This window comes from Lepus europaeus, chromosome 3 (genome assembly GCF_033115175.1).
Source record: "Lepus europaeus isolate LE1 chromosome 3, mLepTim1.pri, whole genome shotgun sequence".
NCBI lineage: Eukaryota > Metazoa > Chordata > Mammalia > Lagomorpha > Leporidae > Lepus > Lepus europaeus.
This window is the reverse complement of record NC_084829.1, coordinates 132,807,233-132,821,358: the sequence shown is the minus strand read 5'-3', so window position 1 is coordinate 132,821,358 and position 14,126 is coordinate 132,807,233. Positions and strand designations below refer to the sequence as shown.

Below are 14,126 nucleotides of genomic sequence, written 5' to 3'. Positions count from 1 at the left end.
CTGGATTTCACAACTAATTTTAGAAACAGCACTAGAACCCTGCTCTCTTGACTTCTTATTCACTGTTGCTTAGTCAACTTGTTTTTTCAAGATTTGTGACACTTTAATTGACTATTTTCCTTTCTTTTTCTTGTTCTCTATTCCATCAAAGGTTTTTGTCAAACAGGCACAGGTCATTGAAGCAAAAATAAATACTTCCCTCTAGCTCCATGTTTTCTCATTCAAAGTGCAAACAGAAACCTTCTATGATTCAGATAACCATTTATGTCCTGGATATTAGCCAACATTTAATTCAACTTACTTATGTCTATGTGTTTTTAATACACAGAAGTTTTGGTACTTTGTCTTTCTATAATGAAGCTCCAAGTGCCATAAAGTCAAACATAAAATTATTGCCCTTCATTAATAAAAAAAAAATAAGGAAACTGAAAACTCTCTGGAGGCATTTAAAAAAGTGACTATTTTAATATCCTCTGGGAAAGCTAAAAGAGCAATTCCACTGGGTCACTGGAGTGAGTGTGTCTCTTTGGAGTTCCCTGATCTGTATTCTCTGCCCCAGGTCTTTTGAGAACAGAGACAACTTTATATGACTCAGATGTTTTAATCCTCTACACTCAACTTCCCAGAATTACCTCCCAACCCAGCAGTGGCGACTCAAAGATTCATGGCTAACTTGCCAGGAGAAAAAAGGTACTGGGTCAATAAAAAGAACTGGAAACACACTATCCCTTTATACAATGTATTTTCTTAATAAAATACAATTTATTTTCTTTTTTAAAGACAATTAAACAGTGATAATTAAATTTTATAGAACATGAGAATTTGTTATAAATAGATTGTAATAGAGAAGATAGGGTTTATTTTTTCTAACTAAAAAAAATTATGATGATATTCCATTGAAAGGAAGGTCTTAAATTTCCCATTAGAATTTGTTTGGTAAGGTTTGTAAGTTGCTAGAGAATGGCATATTAAAGGTGGTTTTACAAAGTACAAGAACTATGCAAGAGATGATGCAGTAAATGTAAAGAACTTACATATTTCAATAATGCTAAAATGTGATTTTTATTTTGGTATTACATTTTAATAACAAAAATTCTTGTTACAGTCTCCAGAAATCACTACCATATACTGCATATTTTATTTTTATTATTTTCCATTGGCAAGCAGCATTTACTTAGGATAGTCTGCTACTTTTTCTTCCTCAAAATGGTTCTCTCATTTCATATACAGTGTGCTCAAACTAAATATACAGTTACTGTATTGTCTAGAACAATTCTTCTCAAAGCAACGGATTTGTACAGATAACATAAGCATCTTACTAAGTGCATATTTTGGAATAGGTCTGAGATTTTTCATTTCTAAAACTGCTTCTTGTACTTGGCATTGTGACTGGTCCAGAGTCAATATTTTGATGGGCAAGGACTAGAAGGGAGAACTTCTATGCCACTAAAGCCGTAGATTTCTTGCTAACCAAATAAATCAGAAATGAATTATTGCACATTATTAGACATGGCAGGGGGATGTAAGATAAAAGGGGATGAGAAACTGTTCTGCAGAATAAAATTTTTTGTTAACATTTTATTTGAGGTTCTTTTCTAGTTCTGAAAGATGAATCTCCTCTTGTGTAAATAAGTGTATGTAATGAAAGATTTGTTCTCATGTTGAAACACCTCAGAGATCTCCCCATCCTTAATAAAATGGAATACATGCTTGTACACAGTAACTGTGAGTTTGTTTCAGTGTCTTGGCTGTGATCATTAAGATCAGATGGGCAACTGAGGCATGAGAGTCTCCAGGGTAAGCGTATACTTTACCTGTATAGGTACTGATGGACTTACGGATATAAGTATATGAGTTTAATTGTAAGGCACTGTTCTTTGATACAACATTTCCTTTTAGTGTTGAGAATGTGTAAGTTTCAATTGAAAGGCCATCTTCAATTCCCTTGAGTGGTAGGTGAGACTGAAAAAAAGCCACTATAATCCCATCCCAACACCACCACAGGGTTGACCTCCCATGTGCGCTGAGCTGAACCATTCAGCAGCTCGGTTTCCTTCTGCTAAGACCCTCACATCCCTGTCCAGTCTCAGCACCTTTTGTTCCTTTCTCACCTAGAAGAGCATAAAAAGTATCTACATCAAATCTCTCAACTCTGCCTATTTAATTGTTACTCTAGGAGGAATAATTTTATAGCAATATCAGAAAAAATTTCATCTCAGAGGATATTTTCATGAAGTATGTTTCTGGAACTAGTCCATTGATCTATATGAAGTCTCATATTGGAACAATGCAGACTTTTTTATTTTTTTAAAGATTTTTATTTATTTATTTGAGAGGTAGAGTTATAGACAGTGAGAGGATGAGAGAGAGAGAGAGGTCTTCTGTTGGTTCACTCCCCAGATGGCCGCAACGGCTGGAGCTGCTCTGATACGAAGTCAGGAGCCAGGTGCTTCTTCCTGGTCTCCCGCATGGGTACAGGGGCCCACGGACTTAGGCCATCTTCTACCACTTTCCCAGGCCATAGCAGAGAACTGGATTAGAAGAGGAGCGGTGGGACTAGAACCAGCACCCATAATGTGATGCCAGCGCCGCAGGCAGAGGATTAACCTACCACGTCACGGCGCCAGCCCCCAATGCAAACTTTTTAGGAGCACCATAACTTACCATTATTTACATATTTATTCATTCAAAAATCTACTGCTTACCACAACAACTTGAGTCCTGAGAATCCATGAGGGAACAAAATAGACAAGTTTCCTGTCTCCTGATAGTGCATGGCAGGAGTGTTAAGATGTAGCTGTTTTTATGAAGTTTATTTTGGGGGATAATAGCAAGAAAAGACAAGATGTGAGTCAGCGTATCTTACACAGGTACTACACTGAAGAGGTTTTTATGGAGTGCTGTTAGTTTTATGTTAAAATGCCATCCCAGCTTGATGCAGAACCTTTCCTCTGTGAAAACCAAAATGCACAGTGAGGCAGAAAGGAGTGCAGAGGTCTTCATTTTGGAGAGAAGCGCCCTACCATTGATCAGCTGTGCCCCAGGACCAAAAGGACCATTCCATGAGCTTCTGTGCTGCGTCAAACTTTACTCCATCTCTTTGTCATCATGTTTCTGTGCTCTTCTGTCTCCTCTCTGTTCGCAAGAACATGATTTAGAATGCATAGGCTTTTGGCTACCGATGATTCACAGGTTTTAGACCTGGAAGTGCACATGAGGCTCATCCAGCCAGCACCCCTCATATTACTGAGAGCTCACAACTAGCTTTTGGCAGCATTTGGATTAAGAGAACTCCTAATTGAGGACCTTGGGAGTGAGTGAAGTAAATCCTTAACCCAGAGCAAACTGGCAGTTCTGCGGAACAGGCAACTCAGAACGGCCTTCCTGAGACTTCTACAGAGAAACCTCCTCTGACTGTTCTAGCAGACACCACACAGGCTCTTTGGTCATAGCAAGGTTCCCCTCCCATCCTCCATCAGGAAGAATGGCAGGCTCAAGAGAAATCATGGGGCTTGTTACATCCTGAGACCAAGAAGGGGCTTTTTCTTGCTGTTTAATAGGATTCTCAAGGGAAAAATGCATTGACTGTCTAAATAGATGAACTTTCTAAATGTCCACTACATTTGCATGTCTGTAGCTTGGGAGAATCCAACACAGGCCAGAGGGTCTCCCATATCATTCACTCAAGACTGGGCTTGCCTCTCTGTAGTCCAGTAAGTAGATTTGATGCTTTTAAAAAGGCACCATGTCAAGCTTCTCTAAGAGCTAACCAGTGGGTGGTTTCTAGGAACATCTATGTGGAAAACTGAGTAGTAAATCAAGTGCAAGAAAACTATTGACCTTGGATTTATGTAATTTGTTCACCTTTCTTAGTCCTCTGTGATAAACAGGAGTCATGTGAGATTTGAGTGAGTGGTCTATGAGCATGAAATTTCAACTCCTTTTATATCACTCGCAGATGGAACACATGCCAGGATCCACTAGCCAGAATCTCAGATAAACTATAATACTTAAGAAAAACAGAGGAGAGGAGAAGAAGGGGCAGAATACAGAGATGCTGGAGATGCTGTGAGGCATTGATACGCGTACAGGTTTCACCCATATGTAGAGTGCGTTCAACAGCTATGTTAAAAGGCCAAGTGTTATCATACTGTGTATTTCAACAGTGATATGCCATTTATAACTCTTAAAACATTCCCAATCTTTACCAATGAAGAATTCAAATTATTGAAAGAAAAGCTTTCTGATTTCACTTAACATTTGTATGTTTTAAGTATTTTTATGGTGAAAGAAAGAATATTTTATTGTAGCACAAATAGGCTTCTAGAAAAGTGAAACTTGAAAATCTTGCAATGCATTACCAGGGACAGAGCAGTCAGTTGATAAATATGTTGAATGAATGAAGGATAGAATGAAATGAAATTACATAACAAAGAGAAGAATAAGCTGCTGAAAACTTCCCTTCTTCTATGTAGCAAAAAACTAAGGAGCAAGCGCAGTTGATATAGTTTGACACATTTAAATGCAAGTAATTATAATTGAAGTGAATTAATAATGGATGACTTTGATCTTTTTTGTACTATTAGGAGCTGAAATTTACCAGAATCCCTTAGAGAAGAAATATTGACTCATTCTCCTGGAAAGAATTTGAAGTGAGAAAACACCATGGATCTAACTTATATTCCTGGAGACTTATCCAGTTGTTCAAAATTTGGAAATAAATCCTGTCCTCCCACTAACCGCCATTTTCATGTCCGAGTGATGATGTACTTGTTTATGACTGGAGCCATGGTTATCACTATCTTTGGAAACTTGGTTATAATAATTTCCATATCACATTTCAAACAGCTTCACTCTCCCACAAACTTTCTGATCCTCTCCATGGCTACCACAGATTTTCTGCTAGGGTTTGTCATTATGCCATACAGCATGGTGCGATCCGTGGAGAGCTGCTGGTATTTTGGGGATGGCTTTTGTAAATTCCATGCAAGCTTTGACATGATGCTAAGCCTGACCTCTATTTTCCACCTCTGTTCCATCGCTGTTGATCGCTTTTATGCTGTGTGTTACCCCCTGCACTATGCGACCACAATGACACCCTCCATGGTCAAGCGACTGCTGGCCTTTTGCTGGTCAGCCCCAGCTCTCTTTTCTTTCAGCTTAGTTTTATCTGAGGCCAATGTTTCTGGTATGCAGAGCTATGAGATTCTTGTGGCTTGCTTTAATTTCTGTGCCCTTACATTCAACAAATTTTGGGGGACAATATTGTTTACTACATGTTTCTTTACTCCTGGTTCACTCATGGTTGGTATTTATGGCAAGATCTTTATTGTTTCCAAAAGACATGCTCGAGTCATCAGCAATATGCCTGAAAATACAAAGGGGGAAGTGAAGAAAAATTTATCAAAGAAAAAGGACAGGAAAGCAGCAAAGACTCTGGGCATAGTAATGGGAGTGTTTCTAGCTTGCTGGTTGCCTTGTTTTCTTGCTGTTCTGGTTGACCCGTATTTAGACTACTCCACTCCCATAGTAGTACTTGACCTTTTAGTGTGGCTTGGGTACTTCAACTCTACTTGCAATCCTCTCATCCATGGCTTTTTTTATCCATGGTTTCGGAAAGCGCTCATCTACATAGTAACAGGAAAAATATTTAGTTCCCATTCAGAAAATGTGAATCTGTTTCCTGAAGTACATTCATGAAATGTATTACAAAAGTGAATAAAAGGACACAGGTGTTTGGCACAACAGTTGAGATGTAGTTGGGTTGCATGAATTCCACGTGGAAGCCCTGGTTCAGGTCCACTGCTGAGTTTGGCATCCTGGTAATGTGATCCTAGGATGTAGCAGGTGATGGCCCAGTACTTGGCTCCCTGTCACCCACATGGGAGACCTGATTTGAATTTTGAGCTCCTGGATTTTAGCTGTCCTGTTTTGGTTGTTGTGAGCATCTGGAGTGTGAACCAGTGGATGGAAGATATCTCTCTTTCTCTTCCCCTTTCAAATGAGTAAAAATAAATATTTTTTGAAGTAGATAAAAGGAGACTGTTGTTATTCTGATCTATAGCCCATACCTTACATTCCCAGGTAATATTATTATTCCATTATTAAATGCCAGAAATCCTTAGGTGTTCTGTAACTCACACAAGCTATTCTTTTTAAGGTTTTAAAATGACATTTAAAAAGAGTCAATAAGTACATTATAGGAAATTGAAAAACACAGGAAGCAAAGAACATATTCATCCACAATTGTAAGTTGTTTAGTTCAACAAGGCCTTCTAGGTCCTGCATGTGCATACCCAACATCCAATGTTACATGACAAAGTTGATACAGAATGTATCACGTTTTTTCACACATTGTGAATATTTACCAGTTCAAGATCCCAAAGCTGTATGAGTATTTTGATAACCAAGGATATACTACACCCACTCAACCTATTAAGAAAAAAAATGTAATTTGAAATGCTTAGGAACAAAAATTTCATAAAAGACAAAAATGCAACAGGCCTCTAGACAAAAGTTCTGGCAATTAAAATACTGTATCCCCTTAATGCTAGATTAAAATGGGGCATAAAGCAACAGTGCATTTGAAGTAAAATGTTTCTAAGGGAATTCATCATAATATGTGCACTCTCAAAATATCAGCAAGAAGATTTGTTTCCATCAAACTACTTAAGGTACTAGTATAGTGCAGCCAAAAGAAATATACAATATATCAATAGCTATCATCCAAGTGTAAACACAGGGGCTGGCATTGTGGTATAGAGAATAAAGCATCCCATATAGGCAACCGTTCAAGTCCTAATTTCTCTGCTTGTGATCCAGCTCCCTGTTAATGGCCTGGTAAAACAGTGGAAGATGGCCCAAATGATAGGGCCCCTGCCATCATGTGGGAGACCTGAGAGAATATCTTGGCTTCTGGCTCTTCTTGGCCCAGCCCTGGAGATTGCAGCCATTTGAGGAGTGAACCTGTAGATGGAATATCTGTATTTCTCTGTCTTTGCCTCTCTCTGTAACTGTGACTTTCAAATAAATCAATAGATCTTTTAAAAAATGTAAATATGAATACATCTGCATTCACATCTCCTTTTAAACTCACTCCTTCTCTGCTGTCAACCCAATCAATAAGTTCTTTTAGACACTGCTCAGAAGTGGTTAAACAATTCTTTGACCAATCAACACATCCATTATTTATTACTTGTTACTCTATATCCACTGCACACTTAACTGTTGGGAGGGGCAGGGAAACATCAAACATAGTTTGAGATTGGTTGTCCTAGACTTAGACACTTGAGACCATTAAAGACCAATATAAGAATAAAGAAAATAAAGTGCTCAGGGTTCTTGTTCCTATCTGATTCTACTCTAAGAATTCAGGAAAAGAGAAGATCCTTAACACCATTTTGAGCTTTCCCTAATAAAGTTCTATCTGAATTTCACAATTCCTCTTAAATACCTTAAATGGCTTCAATGTTAGAACTTTTTTGTTTTTCTTCCAATTTTCGGGTAACCTTCTCCACCCACTCTTGTACAGAAGGCTGAACTGTACCAACCAGATTAAAGAGCTCTTTTGTCAGAGGTTCCTAGTGGCGTTTTACTAGTGGGAAGCACCTCCAGGTGATCAGCAGATGGAAGAAGGGTGAAACCAGGGTGTTTATCCCAAGAAGCCTTTCTGCCTAATTTCTCAGGGCTGGCTGTCCTCCTCCAGAACAGATCATCTGGAATCCCCCTCCATACAGCCATCCCCGTGGGGTTCCTGGCTGCTCCCTTCCCTGCACCTCTGCCTTGGCAAGAGTGGTGGTTCCCTGTTACCGCTGCGCCAGGAAACCATGCTGTTTCTTGCAGGCTTTCTTTCTTTTTTTTTTTATTAAACTTTTATTTAATGAATATAAATTTCCAAAGTACAGCTTATGGGTTACAATGGCTTCCCCCTCCCAAAACTTCCCTCCCACCCACAACCCTCCCCTTTCCCGCTCCCTCTCCCCTTCCAATCACATCATGATTCATTTTCAATTCTCTTTATATACAAAAGATCAGTTTAGTATATATTAGGTAACAATTTCAACAGTTTGCCCCCATATAGCAACACAAAGTGAAAAAAAAAAAATACTGTTGGAATACTAGTTATAGCATTAAATAAGAGTGTACAGCACATTAAAGGCAGAGATCCTACATAATATTTTTTTTTTAACTTTTATTTAATGAATATAAATTTCCAGTGTACAGCTTATGGATTACAATGGCTTCCCCCCCCCAATAACTTCCCTCCCACCCACAACCCTCCCCCCTCCCGCTCCCTCTCCCCTTCCATTTGCATCAAGATTCATTTTCAATTCTCTTTATGTACAGAAGATCAATTTAGTATAAAGATTTCAACAGTTTGCACCCACACAGAAACACAAAGTGAAACATACTGTTTGAGTACTAGTTATAGCATTAAATCACAATGTACAGCACATTAAGGACAGAGATCCCACATGAGGAGCAAGTGCACAGTGGCTCCTGTTGTTGACCCAACAAATTGACACTCTAGTTTATGGCGCCAGTAACCATCCTAGGCTGTCGTCATGAGTTGCCAAGGCTATGGAAGCCTTCCAAGTTTGCCGACTCTGATCATATTTAGAAAAGGTCATAAAAGACAGAGTGAGGATAGTAACCAATGATCCTAAGAGTGGCATTTACCAGGTTTGAACAATTATACAGCATTAAGTGGGGAAGAGGACCATCAGTACACACAGGTTGGGAGTAGAGCCATTGGTGGTAGAGTAGAGGTTATGATTACAAAGGAATGAGGCCCAAGTGCACTAGACAGGGCCTAGAACAAAGGACAGAGCCTACATAATATTTTTAAAAAATTAATTAATTTTCTATGCTGTTTCCAATTTAACACCAGGTTTTTTTTTTTTTCATTTCCAATTATCTTTATATACAGAAGATCGATTCAGTATATAATTAGTAAAGATCTCATCAGTTTGTACCCACGCAGAAACACAAAGTGTAAAAATACTGTTTCAGTACTAGTTATAGCATCACTGCACATTAGACAACACATTAAGGACAGATCCCACATGGGATGTAAGTACACAGTGACTCCTGTTGCTGACTTAACAATTTGACACTCCTGTTCATGGCGTCAGTAATCTCCCTAGGCTCTAGTCATGAGTTGCCAGGGCTATGGAAGCCTTTAGGGTTCGCTGACTTTGATCTTATTCCGATAGGGTCACAGTCAAAGTGGAAGTTCTCTCCTCCCTTCAGAGAAAGGTACCTCCTTCTTTGATGGCCCCGTTCTTTCCACTGGGATCTCACTCACAGAGATCTTTCATTTAGGTCTTCTTCTTTTTTTCTTTTCCATGGTATCTTGGCTTTCCATGCCTACAATACTCTCATGGGCTCTTCAGCCAGGTCTGAATGCCTTAAGGGCTGATTCTGAGGCCAGAGTGTTGTTTAGGACATCTGCCATTCTATGAGTCTGCTGTGTATCCCACTTCCCATGCTGGATCTTTCTCTCCCTTTTTGATTCTATCAGTTAGTACTAGCAGACACTTGTCTTGTTTGTGTGATCCCTTTGATTCTTAGACCTATCCAGGCCATCGAATGTGAACTGAAATTGATCACTTGGACTAGTGAGATGGCATTGGTACATGCCACCTTGATGGGATTGTATTGGAATCCCCTGGCACATTTCTAACTCCATCATTTGGGGCAAGACTGCTTGTGCATGTCCCAAATTGTGCATCTCCTCCCTCTCTTTTTCCACTCTGAAATTTAACAGGGATCACTTTTCAGTTAAAATTTAAACACCTAAGAATAATTGTGTGTTAATTACAGAGTTCAACTGCTAGTACTAGAACAACAACAACAACAACAAATACTAAAAAGGATAAAGTATTACATTGTACATCTAGAGTCAGGACAAAAGCTGATCAGGTCATTGTTTCTTATAGTGTCCATTTCACTTCAACAGGTTTCCCCTTTGGTGTTCAGTTGTCGCCGATCGGGGAAAACAAATGATATTTGTCTCTTTGGGACTGGCTTAATTCACTCAGCATGATGTTTTCCAGATCCTTCCATCTTGTTGCAAATGACTGGGTTTCATTGTTCCTTACTCTTGCAGGCTTTCTTAAACCTGCTTCCCACACACTGTCTTGTAAATATTCCCCTTATTAAACTTCTCCCATTCACCCTGGTTGGTTGTTCCAAGAGTTTCCTTGTTGGACACCTGTTGAATGTAGCTTTCCAAGTTTGGAAATTCCTCCCAAAGGCATCAGATTCTGTATTAGTCTGACTTGGCCTCTTGGCTACATTGCTCTGAAGGAATCACTGAGCCCTGGATTAGTAGTTCATTGTGTTTGCTCTATTCTTAGTGGCTGCTCCTCTCCCTCCTTCACTTGGGAAACTTTGCATTTTTAGAATCAGTCTGTTTGCTTGAGATTCTGGTGTTCTTGAGCATAGAAGAGATACTTTGAGGTAACACTGGTTTTTAGAATTAATCTAAAAAACAGTATTGAAAAATCTAGCTCTTCTTTAAAATATGATTTTTGACTTTATACCTTATAGACTTTATTTTATAACTTGTAAATAAAATATTCTATTTATGCATTAGCAACTTTTCAGGAACATTGCAGATTAATTAATTCCCTTAATATTTTATTTGTACTCATCAAATTAAAGGGTTTGAGTTTCCATTTTGCTAACTTGATTGTTGAACTATACATAAAACCTTCCCCAGTACCTAAAATAACTCATAAATTTAATAGCATGTAAATAAGGTGAATTTTAAGATTTCTTAAAACTATAATATTATTAACTTAGCAAATTTCTTTAATTCCTTTCAAATTAAAAATCCTGGTGAAATCAATTATTTGCTTAACTTTGTAAGTAGGAATGATAATATTATAAATAGTTTAGCATGTAAAATTTCCTTAAATATCACAAACTCTAAAAATGACAATGATGCAAATAATCTCTACACTGAACACAAAGTATATTAATAATATAGGTTTTATTTACTTTGCCCTTTTTATTTTAAATAAACGCAGGACATTTTAGTGATCATATGTACACAATCTTTTCCTTGACACACAGATATCCTTGGATTTTTACTTGAAGAAAACTTGTTTTGACTGACTACAATCTGTGGGTTAGAGTACTAATTTTCCATCATCAGATTTGTCCCTGAAGGTTGCTTTTCTGTGTTCACCTCACAATTTTTCTGTCTACTCTTGTTGCTGACTGGACCAGGGTCCTGTTTCTCACTGAAATGATACCAGAAACATCTCAATGATGTGGCCAGCTTAAAGCTTTAAAACTTTCATTTACCTACTCTCTGCTCCTCAATCTAGCCTTTATGATAGTAAAGCACAACTTTTTTTTAAACTTTTATTTAATAAATATAAATCTCCAAAGTACAACTTTTGGATTATAGAGGCTTTTTTCCCCCATAACTTCCCTCCCACCATCCCATCTCCCATTCTCTCTCCCATCCCATTCACATCAAGATTCATTTTCAATTATCTTTATATACAGAAGATCAATTCAGTATATATTAAGTAAAGATTTCAACAGTCTGCACCCACACAGAAACACAAAGTATAAAGTACTGTTTGAGTACTAGTTATACTGTTAATTCACATGGTACAACACCTTAAGGACAGAGATCCTACATGGGGAGTAAGTGTACAGTGACTCCTGTTGTTAATTTAACAATTGACATTTTTATTTATGACGTCAGTAATCACCCGAGGCTCTTGTCATGAGCTGCCATTCCTTTCTGATCAGGATTTACCTTCCTGGTGTCATCTTTCCTCTGTCTTATTTTTTCCTTCAAATGCTACAGTTCTTAGAATGCCAGAATATTCTCTATTTTTCTTGTACTCCGTTATTTCTCTGCCTAAGTCAGAGCCTTCACAGGAGACTCCTGAATGGAGTTCCAGATTCCTGGCTGCAGCCTGGTCCAGCCGTGGCTCTTGCAGTCATTTAGGAAGTGAATCATTCAAATAAATAAGGCAAATGTTTTTTTTTTAAACAATGTAGCAATGTAGCAGGCCACATTAATTTTATGAAGAAACTCTCAGAGAATGTAATACAGCTAGTTTTTATAATTGATTTATATATGAATCACTTGATTTTATTTTAATAAATACTTAAGCTTATATGTTCTCTAAATAATTATTTTAAGGCAGCAATTTTGCTATGTTGATGGATGGCAAAATTATCAGTGCAAACTACTGACACAACGAAGCTGAACGTATGGGACGATGGCATACTCAGAGAAGGGATACACCTTCTCTGGTGCTCAGGAAACACAGAGTGAGGGACGTTTTTCATCTGCTTGTGTTGACACCAGTTTCCTTATGCTTTTGGTTTGGGCTATGAGTTTATGTGGAAAGCTATGGACTTAAAGAAGGAAGGAATATCATGGACTTGTGAGTAGCCTCAGAAGGCAGAGATATCAATTGGCACTTTGCCCCAACAATTAAAGGATTCAGTCTTTGGAAACATTATCTAGGATTTGGAAATAATGCTAGATAACTTCTGAGCATTCGTTGAATTTGAACTAAATGTTCTCCTTCAAGTCTCCCTCCCCTCCTTCCTCTCTTCTTTTCTTCCTTCTTTGTTTGCTTTGTTCTTTCCCACCTTTGACTTTGCTCCAGGTTAATGCAGGTTCTCTCTCTGAGGTCATAGCAACCATGGCACAAAACTGAATCACCAACTTGGAGCCAATTCTCTGGTGAGCTTCTGTAATCTCTTTGCTGGCAGCACTCTGGGAGTTTGAAAGGACACAACACTCAAAAGCAGGACACAGGATAATGCAGCCTCAAGAGGTATATTTTGTGCATAAATACTGATGGCAGCACAACCGTCCAGCAGCTGCCCTACAAGAGAATGGGCTTGTGGGCCAATGGGCAAACTGAGCATGAGGAGCACAAGGGAGCATGATGCTCTTTCTCCTGGTAAGAACTTTGGTACAGCAGGTAGTTGACCTTTCAGTGATCTTAATTCCATTCCACCTGCTTAGCCCAACAAATTCTAGCAAACCAAAGGAGAATACATTCAGCAAGGGGGGAAAAATATCAGATTACTGTTTTTCCTTGGTTTGATGGCTTTATTTGTAAGTTGTGAGGAACCATATCTGAAATACTGATCACAAAAGTAAAACTGGAGCATTAAAAAAAATCACTAGGATCTTAAAGATAGAAAGTCTCACAGCAGAATTTTATTAAATCTAATTCACGATTATCTCCCTTACCGAAGGAACTATTATATAGATGAAGAGCATCAAAATAAGATAAAGGTTGTTATTTTTGCAGTGATAGTCCCAGGAATGGAGTGTTTGAGCTGTGTTAACTAGTGATAGCAGAAAAGGCATGCCTGACAAAGGAGATGTTGTATGTCCTATCCCACTTTTTCTCTGTTTATTTATAATACCATATTGAGCTGTTCATTATTTTTCTCTTCTTAATTGGTGGGAACAAATAGATACTAACACTTTCTCAAAATATTTATTTATTCATTTGAAAGTCAGAGTTACAGAAAGGGAGACACACCTACACACACACACAGAGAGAGAGAGAGAGAGAGAGAGAGAGAGAGAGAATAGGAAAGAAAGAGAAATCTTGCATCCACTGGCTTACTCCTTAGATGGCCTGGGGCTGGGCCAGACCAAAGCCAGGAACTCAATCCAAGACTCTTACAAGGCTGGCAAGAGCTGAACATTTGAGATATCACTGCTGCCTTCCAGGGTCTGCCCTAGCATGAGTTGGAGTCGGGAGCCAGGGCTCAGTATATAATATAGGCATTCTGGTATGGAAGGTGAGTCTACCCAGGAACTTAATCATTAAGCCAAACACCTGTCTTAAGATAGTCTTGTCTTTGATATTGCCTTAAAAATTTACTCATACGTTCATTTTTAAAATAAATGTGTGTTGCTTTTTCTATCTTCCTGTTTTAATACTTAGATGTTTAACTATTCCCTTAATATATATAATGCCAAGAACATGAAAGAATACTGTTAATCTCTAGAAGTTAGTTGCTTTATGTTATGTTTTTAAAAGTATCTCATTTTACAAATCTACAAAGTTCAAATATATCAATTCTTTCAGGGATTAAGCTTCAAAAATGAAAATTTG

The 14,126-nt window shown here is 38.2% G+C and overlaps 1 protein-coding gene across 1 annotated transcript; it reads left to right on the top strand.

Annotated features, from left to right (window-relative positions):
• Positions 1-4,665: 4,665 nt before the first annotated feature.
• LOC133756663 (trace amine-associated receptor 3) lies at positions 4,666-5,700 on the top strand. Its single transcript, XM_062187270.1, has one exon. It carries the CDS (start codon positions 4,666-4,668, stop codon positions 5,698-5,700), a length of 1,035 nt encoding a protein of 344 aa, XP_062043254.1.
• Positions 5,701-14,126: the final 8,426 nt, after the last annotated feature.

Coding starts and splice junctions, on each gene's coding strand:
- LOC133756663 (XM_062187270.1), top strand. CDS start 4,666: ATGGATCTAACTTATATTCCTGGAGACTTATCCAGTTGTTCAAAATTT.